The 14955-nt window shown below is 49.3% G+C and overlaps 2 protein-coding genes across 3 annotated transcripts in view; one reads left to right on the forward strand and one right to left on the reverse strand.

The window, feature by feature from the left end:
- LOC144099536 (uncharacterized) overlaps positions 1–14955 on the reverse strand; it is a 325768-nt gene that overhangs the window by 47292 nt on the left and 263521 nt on the right. The gene's annotated exons all lie outside the window — the stretch shown is intronic.
- LOC144099535 (serine dehydratase-like) overlaps positions 4353–14955 on the forward strand; it is a 78746-nt gene continuing 68143 nt past the window's right edge. Inside the window, exons 1-2 of one of the 2 annotated variants that reach the window (XM_077632913.1) lie at positions 4353–4497; positions 8595–8788. In XM_077632913.1, coding sequence (XP_077489039.1) covers positions 8606–8788 — 183 coding nt within the window. In that variant the 5' untranslated portion in view covers positions 4353–4497; positions 8595–8605. The remainder of the gene's footprint in view (positions 4498–8594; positions 8789–14955) is intronic. The other variant, XM_077632914.1, reaches the window with a different exon arrangement.

The following is a 14955-nucleotide window of genomic DNA, read 5'->3' on the forward strand; positions in this document are numbered from 1 at the left end:
CTTGCACTGCAGGCGGAGTGGCTAGTTAGAAATCTGGGCAGTGTTCTATTTTCTTTTTTATACTTTGATCGGCGCACTCACGAAAGACACTGCAAAAAACAAAAGGCTGTGATTTATTTCTGGTTAACCCTGGTTGAACTGCGAAAGCTTCGTTTCCTCGCCACGTAGTCTACGCAGCGTCTCATACCGACGCTCTCGAGAACTCAACCCGGTCTCTTCCGGAGTTGAAGAGTCACTCCGGGACGTAGCACGACTTCTAGCCGCATCTTCGTTACGACGCTTCTCGAGTCATGCAGCGCGTTCTTCTGGCGTCTCTTGAGCGCGTTGTCTCTTCCTCGCTTCGTTCTGTCCTTGTTGCGTCTATTTCGCGCTCTCCATAACGACTAGAATCCACTGTCTTGCTGCTGCGGTTAGGAAGAAAGGAAAGTGCACGGGCCTGCCCACTGGCTCAAACCGAACCACGCTTGCTGCCGCGTGCTGAAAGTTGGAGTGGGATAGGATAGGAGAGCAAAGATAGAAAGAAAAGGCGCGCGCTATTGCCCCGGACCGATCCCGGACGCAGTGCAACACAGGGCAGACCTGTGCCAGAGTGCTTCAAGCACACCGCCATAATTTAAAAATAAGTAGTATCTTTGGTCCAAGGGCCCGCAGCAGATATTAAATCAGGTATCAGGTATTTTTACTGCGGACGTGACGCGTGCCGTACGTAGTTACGCTTCGCCTCAGAATCCACTCAGGTGAAGCGCATATATATATATATACATACACCCCGAGGCGAGACCTCCTCTCCCTCTACCCCAGCTGAGCACATCTTGTGGAGTGAGCTGCGACGGCGGCGCCATCTGTTGGAGCGTGGCTGCGGTGTTGCTAGGCAACGCCACGGCATACGGCTGAAGTGCGACCACGCGACGAGCCGAGCTGGCTGCCTTGCTGGCGTACTTTCGCAACAAAAACACATAGCACACTGTCAACCGCACGATTGGAACCGTGCATTGCAGTCATACTGTGCGATCACATGTTCAATCTTGGTGAAAAGTCTTAAGGCCACAGCGTTAAGTTGAAGCGAAATAAATGTTCCTAGAATGCTCCGTGTAGTGGATCATTGAAAACACAAGTCGAGCAGGAAGCTTCTCTGCCGCAAAAAACCATCTGCTGGCATTTCAAGGTCATTCGGTCTTTAATAGGGCCGTAATGACCCTGTTATGCAGCTCAAGCGAAAAGATTTTGGACTTATTTAAGGCTTTTGACTAAGACTGTACCATCTTCGCCAAAAGAAACCGAGCATCCGCGACGGCAGCGGGAGCGGGCTTTCCGCCGAGTGGCGGCGCTGGCCGCTGCTCCCCGGCTGCGAGTGTAAACTGGGTGACGTAAAGGCGCGCTCTCGCCCTCCTTCCTTTGGTGATAAGAGGTTAGCAGGTAGTATGTGCGGCCAGAAATTTCGTGGCTTTGGCGTGCTGTCATACTGAGCGAGGACGATTGGAACCGTGTACTGCAGGCTTACTATGTGGTCGCATGTACCACCTTCGCCAAAAGTAACTGAGCAGTCGCGACGGCAGCGGGGGCGGGCTCTCGGCCGAGTGGCAGCGTTGCTGTCCCCGGCGCTGGTATGCTGCTCCCCGGCTGCGAGTGTAAACTGGGTGACGTAAAGGCGCGCTCTCGCCCTCCTTCCTTGGGTGATAAGAGGTGAGCAGGTAGTATGTGCGGCCAGAAATTTCGTGGCTTTGGCGTGCTGTCATACTGAGCGAGGACGATTGGAACCGTGTACTGCAGGCTTACTATGTGGTCGCATGTACCACCTTCGCCAAAAGTAACTGAGCAGTCGCGACGGCAGCGGGGGCGGGCTCTCGGCCGAGTGGCAGCGTTGCTGTCCCCGGCGCTGGTATGCTGCTCCCCGGCTGCGAGTGTAAACTGGGTGACGTAAAGGCGCGCTCTCGCCCTCCTTCCTTGGGTGATAAGAGGTGAGCAGGTAGTATGTGCGGCCAGAAATTTCGTGGCTTTGGCGTGCTGTCATACTGAGCGAGGACGATTGGAACCGTGTACTGCAGGCTTACTATGTGGTCGCATGTACCACCTTCGCCAAAAGTAACTGAGCAGTCGCGACGGCAGCGGGGGCGGGCTCTCGGCCGAGTGGCAGCGTTGCTGTCCCCGGCGCTGGTATGCTGCTCCCCGGCTGCGAGTGTAAACTGGGTGACGTAAAGGCGCGCTCTCGCCCTCCTTCCTTGGGTGATAAGAGGTGAGCAGGTAGTATGTGCGGCCAGAAATTTCGTGGCTTTGGCATGCTGTAATACTGAGCGAGGGCGATTGGAACCGTGTACTGCAGGCTTACTCTGTGGTCGCATGTACCACCTTCGCCAAAAGTAACTGAGCAGTCGCGACGACAGCGGGGGCGGGCTCTCGGCCGAGTGGCAGCGTTGCGGTCCCCGGCGCTGGTATGCTGCTCCCCGGCTGCGAGTGTAAACTGGGTGACGTAAAGGCGCGCTCTCGCCCTCATTTCTTGGCTGATAAGAGGTGAGCACGTAGTATGTGCGGCCAGCAATTTCGTGCTTTTGGCGTGCTGTCATACTGAGCGAGGGCGATTGGAACCGTGTACTGCAGGCTTTCTCTGCGGTCACATGTACCTTCTTCTCCAAAAGTAACCCAGCAGTCGCGACGGGAGCGGGCTCTCGGCCGAGTGGCGGCGTTGCGGTCCCCGGCGCTGGGTTCCTTACAGGGTTCCCTTTCTGATTCACATGATGCACGTGCAGCGCATTTCAGATGCAAATACAACTTGTTTCTCGGGAGCCCATAGTGGAGAGAGGGCAGGTAGATGGGTTTCTTTCGAACACAGAGTGAACAAGAGCGGGGGCAGCTTCAGGGAGCTTGCCAACGTTCCGACAAGTGGAGTCTCACGGCACTCAATAAAAATGAACCTAGATTGCTACTAAAGGAATATGATGGAGGTGATTACTCACTCGTGAGAGGCAGAGAAACAAGTATGCTGTGGCGCAGAAGTTGCGGGTTTATTATGTTCTTATGTAGAGCAACTGTGTTCCTTTACGGAGACATCATAACTGAGTAATTTTGGGAATGCTGGAACGGGAATGACGGGGTGGAGGAACCAGTGATGATGGCTGATGAAATCTACGAGGATGACTGACAAGCTTTAGTGGCCTCTGCGCAACTTCTCTGGATGCAGCAGGAGTGCCTACATCTGAATCTGTCTATGCTCGAGTATCGGGCAGAAGCATCAGCAACTGGTCGTTCTCCAGCCGCAGTACTACTGCCACTGTGGTTCTTGTATTCATAACTTTGTCCCTAATGAGTTCATCCGCATGAAGAAAGAGCAGTCGGCCTGTCAGTCCTCCGCAGCGAAAACTCAATGTAAAAAAACCATTGCAGGCGATCGAGCTTACAGGCCAATTGCGAGGTGTATGCGCTGCCATGGCGCGTTTCATTTCGCTTTCGGCTCGAGGCTGGGGTTTAAAGGTCGTGCTTCAGACAAAGATCGACGAAATCGATGATTGGGGACCTTAGTGATAGCTAACTATAAAATTCCGGGACCGCGCAACGCATCTTAAGAGGGCGCTGCGACAGTGGCGTGTCCTCGCACATTGCGCACGGATGGGAATTGATGAACACGACAACGAGCAATGCGCACCGCGAGATCGGTTGCGGCCGATAGGATAGTGCTCTCAGGCTGTGGCCGGCGTAGCTGATCTGTTCGCGACACCGCGGGTTCGAGACCCGGGCTTGGCGCAGTCGCGGCAATATTTCTTTATTTCTCTATAGGTCTAGCTGGCTTCAAACACTTAAACAGACAACCGATTTTCTCGAGATCGGAGATCTTATCGCTAGCGGACTAAAAACAACGGCACACAATATCTCCAAAGGCCGGACTCAAAAAGCTACCCCGGAAGAGCATTCCACGCTGAACTCCTCCTGTTTGGCGGCGCGCTGTGCACGCTCTCCGCTAGAGTCGCCACATTCTGTTCGCATCCAAGGCATCGTATTTCAGAACCACCGGTGCTGATATTCTCGAGCCGGTATTGTAAATGTAACCATGAGCGTTATCAGCTTGAGCCCTGGTTAACTTTAACAGTCCTTTATTCTGCGCACTTATGCGGAAGCCGGAGCAAGCGTTCCCGCGACTCCTGCACGACGTAATCGCGACACACACTCACTGAGCGGCAGTCTGTACCGGCAGAAAATGAATCCACCGATCCTGGCAAACTCGACTGCTATAAATGCCGCTGGAAGCAAGTGAGCTAACTGGTGTTTGCCATAAGCACGCTCTCTGCCGTCTAACAGCCTTGAGAAGCAGGTTATTCTGTGCTGCACGGAACTGCGGCAACGCGAGCGAAGGCGCTATCTCCCTGCGTCCGATATGGGCTGGGAATAGGACCTTTTTATCCAACAGAGAGAGACCGCGAAGCGCTTATCTCTCGCCAACGCAGCCGTCGGTGAGAGCGCTAGCTGCTCGCTGTGCCGCAGCGTTCAACTCGCCGGCCGGCTGACACGGTGAGTCTTTGGAACAGCTCCTTCGCATGTGGTGCAAATCTTTGTAGACTGCGTGGTTTTGCTAATATGTCGAATCCTGTTATCCAGCCATTCGAGATATCTGTCTATTGATGTGTCACTCCTGGGCGTTGTGGACATAACAGTGACACAGGAATCTAAAAGAGAGATGATTGTCGATGGATATTTCACAGGAAAGTGTGTCATCGCGGTCGCTAATGGAGTGAAGCTGGGCACTGCAGGCTGCGCTCATACGTCGCCTGGATGGCTGCACACTGCTCCGCAATGCTGCTGACAAAAGCCGCTCGCACTGCGACGAACACGGAGTAGTTTTAAGCTACGTTAGACGTGCGCTGTATTCCCAGTATTCCTCCCTTCTACGTAGTAAAATTGTCTACTGGCCAGGGTAGGCAAGGTGCCTAGCTTCACGGGCGCATTTGAAAAGCAACTGAGTAGGCTCTTAGCTGAAGTATAGTGGGCACGTCTTTATATGCACAAAAAAAAAAGAGATTAACGAACTGCATGTAGCACCTCACTTCACAGAAATGCTTGCAATGCATCCGTATTTTCGTTTGCAATAAAAGCTGGGACATCTGCTATCATCATCGGTCGTTTTAGGGCCATTCCACGCCAAACGTCCCAGATGTTGCGCTCGACCATAACCAATTTACTCGAAAAAATCCAGGGAAACTTATCCTAATGTGCGTAATCAAAGCCTGAAATATTTATGCCGAAAAAAAATTATTCGTGATGTTAGGGCAGTATGAATATTTAAAAAGGTGAGAAACAAGGCACTGCTTAGTAATTAATAAATTCAAATTTTTAGAAAACAATTTTCACAATTTTTTCATTGACATTTGTCTAGATAATGGATTTCGGTATAATTCGGAGCATGCAGCTTTGTAAGGCATAAATATTTTTTTAAAATCCAAAAAAAGTATGAGATTCTTCCATTTTTGCCGTTTTTGTTTTAAATATCAACTTGCTCTCGAAAATTTGAAAATCGCCGTATTGTTTCTCTGGATGTATTCTACCTATAACAAATGTTACAGGTGATGAAACTACGCACATCGATGTAAAAAAAAATACTAAAATTGCAAAGAGTGTGTTTTGAGCCGAAAACACTCGTTAATTTCACCCTGAGGTGGTCTAATCAAAATACAGACAATAGCAGGGTACGCAGAACAGTACATTGTCTTTCATTTCTAAAATATATATCGAGGTAATTTTTGTTGAAAGCGAGAAAAGAATTTTTAAAGTCGAGCTCTCGCGCCGAAATTTGTGTCGTCTCTTAACGCCAATTCGCCGCAGAAGATGGCACCTGGAATGGCACAACACTTATGGCCAATAGTGGGTTGCGTATAGCAGTTTATGGCGTTGCATTCCTGAAATTTTTATAGAGGTAATGTTTGGTTAAAGCGAAAAGAGAGTTTGAAGTTGAGCTCTCGCGCCGCAAGTTGCGTCATCTCTTAACGCCTCTTTCCCGCAGAACACGGCATCTGGCATGGCGCAACACTTATGGCGAGATAATCACTGCAGTTCGCCATAACTTTCTGTCGTGCATTTTTAGGGCTGGAACTAAAGAAGATTTCGCGTGGCGTTCGGCGAGTGGTGTGCGTAAAACGAGGTCGTTTTGCTTTCGAAGTTCGAGCAGACCCGTTTTGGTGCGGGGCGGCCAAGAAAAGAAAAAGAAGAGTATTCAGCGTGCTGTTTCGCATGGACCACGAGGAGGGATGAGCAGCTGGCATGGCAGGCGCATCACAAGTGCTTTATTTGTATCCGAATAACATCGCGGAGAGCGCACGTGAAGGTGCGAAGTGCACACCGCTGCGCCGAGTAACGCGAGACGCCCTGGCGGTGAATGCGGCCCGCTCACCCGTAGGTGCGTCGTACGCACGAAGGCGCTTCGCCAGCATAGTGCCTCCTCTATACTTTTCGCCGGAGTACTAAAGCAGAATTTGCACTGAATAAATGAAATACAACCAAGACATCACATTTCAACCAACCGGGCATGAGCGGCCAAAAGGGTCAGGTACCAAGTGGTGCTGCTGCGTCGCGGATTGTTTCAACACCGGATCGCTCTGGTCAGTTTCAGTTAGACGTCTCACAAGCTCTTATGCTGCTGCTTACGACTGCCATGGCGCCGGCAAGAATGACTGACTGCGACAGAACCACACCGAACAACTAGCTCACTTGGGCAAGTGCCGCCCCGGCAGCGCTAATAAAATCTTTTCCCACGAAAACCTGTTCGACTACTCAACGTTCCCGTGCTTGCCTGCAGCGCAAACCTCGCTTGAGAACAAGAATTCTACCTTTCGTCTGGCCACAGTGTCGGAAGTGTCGTGCTCTGCGGTGAAGAGGCGTTAAGAGACGACGCAACTTGCGGTGCGAGAGCTCAACTTCAAAAATTCTTTTCTCGCTTTAAGCAAAAATTACATTCGTAAAAATTCAGAAATGAAAGGAATAAACTGTTCTACGTACCTCGCTATTGTTTGTATTTTTACTTAGACCACCTCACGGTGAAATTAACGAGTGTTTTGGGCTTAAAACGCACTTTTTGCAACTTTCGTATTTTTTTAATTCGATGGGCGCAGTTTCTTAACCTGTAACACTTGTTATAGGTACAACATATCTAGATAAAAAAAACGCTATTTCCGAATTTCCGAGAGCAGGTTGATATTTAAAACAAAAAACGACAAAAATGGCACATTCTCATAGATTTCTTGGATTTTTTAAAAAAATATTTATGCCATATAAAGCTGCATGCTTTCAATTATAGCGAAAGCCATTATCTGTGCAAATGTCCATGAAAAAGATGGTGAAGTGTTTTATAAAGATTTGAATTTTTTTATTTGTTAGCGAGGAGTGCCTGGTTTCTCACCACTTCTAAATCTTCAAACTGTCCTAACCTCACGAACAATTTTTTTAGACATCAATATTTCAGCTTTGATTACGCACATTAATATAATTTTCCATTAATTTTTTTGAACAAATTGGAGATGGTCGAGCGCAACTTCTGGGACGTTTGGCGTAGAATGACCCTTTAGCCTTACGGTTACTTGTTACGGGAGAGACTGTACGCTAAAACGTCTTCTGGCGTGCGCAGCGCTAACCGCAAAGTCCGGCGTCCTGTAATACGGTAAACTGTAAAATAAACACGGTAACGATATGCTATAACTCTAATAAACGCCGACGGCAGAGGCGAGCGCTCGGTTTCGGACGCGGCTGAGTGACGTCATAGCTGTCACGTGGTTTCTCCTCGGTTCAAGGTCAAATTCGCGCGCACGGCGAAGAAGCTGCGAAGGGGAGTAGTAAAGGTTTCGGTTTAAAATAGGTAGCTTGCATTAGATTTATTTTAGCCTTGGAGCTATTTAATTAGCGAACTAAAAGCACTCTGCCTCTTACCTGGTGCACGCCGTAGCCCCCAATATAGCCCGTGGGCTAAAATAAATCTATAGCAAGTTAACCTTTTTATTTTTATTTTCTGAAGAAAAAACCACCCGGTCTAATAAGATCAATAATAAGAATGTGGTGAAGAGCATATGGCATGTTCGCTCAGTAATAATGGCAGTTTACTAATATCCTTCAAGAGAAAAGTATACAGCAGCTGTATCTTACCAGTACTCACCAATTGCACAGAAACGTGGAGAATAATGAAAAAGGTTCAGCTTAAGGTAAGGACAACGCAGCGAGCCATGGAAAGAAAAATTATAGGCATAACGTTAAGAGGCCGGAAGCGAGCAGAGTGTGTGAGGGAACAAACGCGGGTTAATGGCATCCTAGTCGAAATCAAGAGGAAGAAATGGGCTTGGGCAGGGCATGTAATGCGAAGGCAAGATAACCGCTAGTGCTTAAGGGTAACAGAGTGGATTCCAAGAGAAGGCAAGCGTAGCAGGGGGCGGCAGAAGGTTAGGTAGGCGGATGAGATTAGGAAGTTTGCGGGCATAGGGTGGGCGCAGCTAGCAAAGGACAGGGTTAATTGGAGAGACATGGGAGAGGCCTTTTCGCTGCAGTGGGCGCAGTCGGGCTGATGATGATGATGATGATGGCAGTTGTTTTGCCTATCGCGGGTTTTCCACACCGAGCTGTTCATGGCGCAGGCAGGACTGACATGGAAGCCTGCGAAGAGGAGACGCTGGCCTTCCAGAGGCGCCTCTACTGCCGGACGCCGTTGGTCGAGAGCCTGCTGCTGCAGAGGCGACACCTGCCGGAGGTGCCCGTCTACCTGAAGCTGGAGAACACCCAGCACACGGGCTCGTTCAAGCTGAGGGGACTCAGCAGGCTGTGCCAACACGTGAGCTACGCTGCGGTCATATCCTACGGGCTGCACCATATACACTTTCTGTTGGCCTTCGCAAAGCATTCCAAGAAAAAAATACATAAATGTAAGAGAGAGAGAGAGGAAGTCCGGCGCAGCAGAGCTTTGCCGGGATTCAAGGCAGCTCAAAATAAACGAACAGGAGCTCAACGTGCTAAGCTCGCTAACGCCACCGACTGGACCACAAGAAAACCGCTTGGAGTTGATGGTTTTTGCACCTGTTTAGAACTTCGGCGCATTTACTTTAGGCGTACAGAATGAGCGACTAAAAACAGAAACAATATAACGAAATGTAAACGGCACCATTAATATAGCCAGATAACCACTCAGGGGACACCATAGGGCTTTTAGTATCTCGTAGCTTTAACAGAGGTGCATTGTTGAATGTTAAGCTGTGGCAACATTGACTTCCTTGGAATCGATTTGGTAGGTTTCGTTCTGTGCAGGCTTAAACCGCTGATCATCACAGTCGTACTCTTTCTCTGCAAGGAACCTCCTTGTTTTTGCTTGCTAAGAATCTTCGCGTCAGGTTACAACAGATTTTATTGTGGGTTTTGAGAAAAAGAGCCTCTGCCATTCCACTTTTGTATCACGGGTGAGGGAACGATCTGATTCTAGAATAAAAGATAACGGCTTAGTGCCGGAACCTGGTTTTTGCGATCAAAGGCGTAGAAGGATGAATCAGGGGGAAAAATGAAGCTGTAATAGACTGAAGATAGATCGCCCTCAGCCAAGGAATCGGGTGGGTGGGTGGGTAGGTAGGTAGGTAGGTAGGTAGGTAGGTAGGTAGGTAAGTAGGTAGGTAGGTAGGTAGGTAGGTAGGTAGGTAGGTGGGTGGGTGGGTGGGTGGGTGGGTAGGTAGGTAGGTAGGTAGGTAGGTAGGTAGGTAGGCAGGTAGGTAGGTAGGTAGGCAGGTAGGTAGGTAGGTAGGTAGGTAGGTAGGTAGGTAGGTAGGTAGGAAGGTAGGTAGGTAGGTAGGTAGGTAGGTAGGTAGGTAGGTAGGTAGGTAGGTAGGTAGGTAGGTAGGTAGGTAGGTAGGTAGGTAGGCAGGCAGGTAGGTAGGCAGGTAGGTAGGTAGGTAGGTAGGTAGGTAGGTAGGTAGGTAGGTAGGTAGGTAGGTAGGTAGGTAGGTAGGTAGGTAGGTAGGTAGGTAGGTAGGTAGGTAGGTAGGTAGGTAGGTAGGTAGGTAGGTAGGTAGGTAGGTAGGTAGGTAGGTAGGTAGGTAGGTGTCGGTCTCAGACGTTGCTGGCACATACCCACTGCGGCGGAGTGGCCTACGCTAAGAAGTTCCTATTAAAACATCTTTCTCTTCTCCCTTTCTTCTTTCCTCTTTTGTTCTTTTTTTTCGGTTCTTCGTCTTCAAGAGAGCTAGCTTGGCGAGATTTAAATATAGTTGCGTTAAAAAGGTATTGATTAACTCGTTACAAAGGCATGTCTTGACCTTCACTTAGAACACGCACAGCTTGTTTGTCCGGGGAATATTGACTGACTGGTTACTAAGGCATGTATTGACCTTGACTTAGAATATGGACAGCTTGCTCGTCTGAGGGATACTGATTAAATGGTTAGAAAGGTATGTGTCGACATTGATTTATATTATGCACAGTTTGCTTGTCCGGGGAATATTAATTAACTGATTACAAAGATATGTATCGACCTTAACTGAGAATGTGGGTATCTTGCTTTTCCTGGTAAGCTTGTTTCGCCAGGTTTGGGTTATTTTTGGTGGAGGTACTGCGACAAATGAATCCTGGCTGCCATTTTCTCCTCCTCCATGACCACTGTCAGGATGAAAGAGTCATGGTTTCCTTGGAAATGAGGTGACATGCTCACTTCGTCAGGTTAAAGTTGTGCGCCAGTTGAAATTACGTCTCTTCTCTGGTCCTTACATATCGGTTGGATTTTCTTGTTGGCGTAATTATGACTAACAGTAGGTGCTTTCGCATGGGCTCCTTCTTCCACTGCTGACCCTATCGGCAGATGAAACGGGGCACCGTTGTTTGGGGAATCAGCCATCGTGGCCCAGTTAATGTTTATATTGTCCCGTTAGCTCCATACGGTCCTTGCAATGTCCTGCTGCTGGGTTACAGTTTCGAAATTCTTCGACGATATTCCTTTCACAGCCCTGTTCACTTTGTCTCCGCCCCGTTACACGAGCCTTTTTGGGTATTTGACAAGCGCAACTATATTATACTGCCTCGGCAGGTATCGAGTACCAAAGGTACATTTCGAACTCTGAGCACATCAGGGGGCTTTCAGCTCTGGAGCTACAGCGGTAGGAATTGTGTTTCAGGACGCTCTGCTCTAGGCTAAATAAAATATTGGCTCGTGAAGGAGGAACCGTACAGTTCGTTCATAGAGGAGCCAAAATTTTACGGAAGCATCAGGACGACGCGGAGCTTTATCAGAAAGTTGGCGCTCTGGGTTCAGATAGAAGAAAGATTAATGCAAGTACATGCCGCGCGAGCCTTATACGAGATGTGTGAAAATGCAGGCGGGTCGCTTCATTGCACTAGTGCAGTATTGAGCTGCGCGGCCTTATCTCTTCCCGTTCAAAGGAATCGACTCGATGCTTGAAAAACGCGTGAACAGTATGTGGAGAATTGCAGACAATGGGCATGTAAAACAAGCAGCAAGTGTCAATTGCTCCGTAAAAGTTTTCTTTTGTGAGTGCTCAACGGGCTTATTATGTCTTCGAAGAAGGAACTGCGCCAACGAGACACAAACGGCGAGGAGGGAAAGACGCACACAGACTAACAACTTTACTACGTGAAGGAATAGAAGGTGTCTTGTATTCCTTGCTGTCTTGTATTCCTTCTTGTAGTAACGTTGTTAGGCTTCGTTTGTGTGCGTCTTTGCCTCTTCGCCGTCTGTGTCTGGTTCGCGCAACTCCTGATTCGTGTCTATAATAGAAGTTTCTGGCATACCGGAGACGTATACCATTTTACCGGACGCCTCCTGCGCGTGCGCAGTAGCATTGTTGCGGTCACGGGGAGTCACTGCGCGTGCGCAGGAGGGGTCCGGTAAAACGGTATACGTCTCCGCTAGTGCGTCTCCGGTATGCTAGAAACGTCTATCGTACCATCTTGTCTGACATATATGACGGCGGCCTCATTACGATTACACGATTTCGCTGTGCTCGGTATGGAGGCATTGTTTGCATTCGGGTGCAACACTGTGCTCAGCGTCAACAGCGCTTCCCGTTCATTGGCCCAGAAAGTTGCCTGTTACTTCCTGGAGGTCAATGCTGTTAACAAATATCACATAGAAGTGCACCTCTTCCCTCCTCTTGAGGTCGTCGTCGACATGAAAAGAATGGGCATTCATCATCATCAGCCTAAGTCAAGGGGTCACTCTGCGTCTAGTCGGCCGGGAAGGCGAACTTCGGTGCCAGCTACACGCAGGCGTTATTCAAGTACGCAACACGTTTCCCCAACCCGTTGCGCAGAGTCGCAGCCACGGCAGGTCCAAACGAAACAGGCAACGGCAGGGCACGCTAGGAAATAGTTTATTATCATAACACGAGGTAAAGCACACTGCGAAAGAATGTTCTATCCGTAAAATAGATGTTCAGCAGCTCACCAAGTCGTTGACGTCGACCGGCGCTAGGGTTCGGGGGCCGGAGGGCAGCGAAAGGGTTCCTCGGGGCACTTAGGTCAGGTCCGGCAGCGAGTCCCCTTCCCGCCGCGCGTCCCCCTTTTTATCCCCTCGGTCATTGCCTGCCTAGCAGCAAATCGTTGTCGTCAAGCTTAGGCATATGCTACCCTCTCCGCAGATGGCAGCGCGCTGCCGTGACGTCACGTCAGTGCTGGGGCGGAAATGAGCAGAGTCGCAGGGGTGCCATCTCTCCACATTCCTGGTGGCCAGCGCGCCGGTGTAAGTCACGATCGCCGCTGGCGCGGGGGACGAGGAGGGGATACCAGTGTATCCCACAAAGTATATACGTCCACTGCAGGAATAGGCATCTTCCATATCCCTCCAGTTAACTCTGTACTGTGCCAGCCACGGCAACCTTATCCTCGCAAACCTCCTAACCTCATTCGTCCACGTGACCTTGTGCCGTTCCCTGCTACGCTTGAGGTTCTTCTGGAATCCACTCCGCTACCCTTAAAGGGGCTGCGAAACACTGCAGGTGGATTCTTTATGTCACACAGATGCTGACTCAAAAAGAATTACAGGAATCGATGCATAGGAACGGGAGTTATTCAATGAGGATATTTCAAAATACAAGCAACCAAAATGCTGCCCTCAACTCGATTTTCACGCGGCTTCCCATTCCCATTTCACTCTCCCAATGACGACACTTAGTGCGACCAATCAAAACAGCCTATCTGAGCACGTGGCCGAAGTTTGCACTCCATGGTTGCCTGTTCTCTGTAACTCGTTCTTGCCAAGGCTGGTAGCGCCGTTTTCATGGTTGCAACAGCCACGTGAACGCCCAGCGTCACGTCGAATCATCGTCACGTCGACGGCGCAGAAGGGAACACTGATCAGTGACGTTCCCCGACTTGTGGATCCGAACTGGTGCGCGAGATACTGCGATGGAGTGACGGCCTGCGTAATGTACTAGATACATTTAGCATAGCGCGTACCCCTACTTCTGACCGCCTACCATGGCCCGCCGTTAGGAACGCGCTGATTGGTCATGGCGAGCAAGGTGCGCGCGCTGTTGACAGGAACGTGGCGCCATCTGGCGCCGCCGCACGGTGATCCTCTACAAGCTGACGATGCGCACTGCTGAATGTGAAACGAATGGCCTTTTCTTTACATACCTCTTTGGGACCGAAACGAACGCTTGTAGAGCGCAATTACTCGATCGGATCGCTTCCGCACAGCCGTTCTCAGACAAATACAGAGTAACCATAAGTGTTGTATGCTAGGTAATAGGATGTTTACAGAGAGGCGCAAAGTCCTTCGATGCAAAAACTGGTCAGAGCCTGCCTCTGGTGTATTTTTGTTCTACTTGCTTTACAGCTCTTTTATCGAAGGCAAGCAAGTTCGTTTTTTTGGTGTAATATAAAACACAAAAACATGACAAAACGTATATCTATTTATTAACACAATTTGTAGTATATTTACTGTTGGTCCAATCATCAAGCTCCCGCCCAGTGATGCCATATCCACTGCTAAAAACCGCCACTGCTTTGTGACACCGTAAGCGCGATGAATTTGTTTTTGCGAGCTAATTAAAATATTAAAAACCGGAGTATACGCGGTACGACCGAGCTAATAGCATCACTGTAACTCATTCTATGCAACCAACAGTCATAACAATGCACTGATTATGTGTTTAGGGGCCCTTTTAATGGCCCACTGGTATCTTATCTTGCATTCGCATTACATATATGTCGTGCCGACCCCCATTTCTTCTTGATTTCGACTCGGATATGTCATTGACTTGCGTTGGTTCCCTGACTTACTTTGTTCTCTTCATTTGTCCGGACGTTACATGTATAATTTTCCTTTTCATAACTCGAAGCGTTGTCCTGAATCTAAGGTAAGTCCTTTTCGTTAGCCTCCACGCTTCTACCCCATATTTGAGCACCAGTATGATACGGGCGTTATTAACCTTCCTCTTGAATGGTATTGATTGATTGCTTTAAGGGGTTTAACGTCCCAAAGCGACTTAGGCCATGAGGGACGCCGTAGTGGGGGACTCCGGATAATTTCGACCACCTGGGGATCTTTAACTTTTTAAGGCCCGTGCACTGGCATCGCACAGTGCACGGGCCTCTAGCACTTATGTACCCCATCGAAATGCTATAGACCACCGCGGCCGGGATCGAGCCCGTGTCTTTTGGGTCAGCAGCCGAGCACCATAACCACTGAGGCACCACGGCGGCTTAGGGGATATTGGTAAAAAGCTCTTCATCACCTGAGAGTACCTGCCAAGTGCATCCCATTATTTCACTCCCGCGGTTCGGAAAGTGCACTGGCGTAGCTTTATTAAGCCTCTCAGCAAGTCCGTCGATTACAGGTTTCTAGATGGTTGGTTTGGGGTCTTTGGTACAACTTATTTGCATATCTTGCGTAACCTTTGAGATGAACCCCGTTCCGTGGCCAATTACAATGGTTACTGCGTCATCGTTACTAAAGTACGATGTTTTGAGTTGAAAGGTCCCTCTTTCTGTAGCCTAATACTA

The sequence above is a fragment of the Amblyomma americanum genome, chromosome 7 (assembly GCF_052857255.1).
Source record: "Amblyomma americanum isolate KBUSLIRL-KWMA chromosome 7, ASM5285725v1, whole genome shotgun sequence".
NCBI classification, from domain to species: domain Eukaryota; kingdom Metazoa; phylum Arthropoda; class Arachnida; order Ixodida; family Ixodidae; genus Amblyomma; species Amblyomma americanum.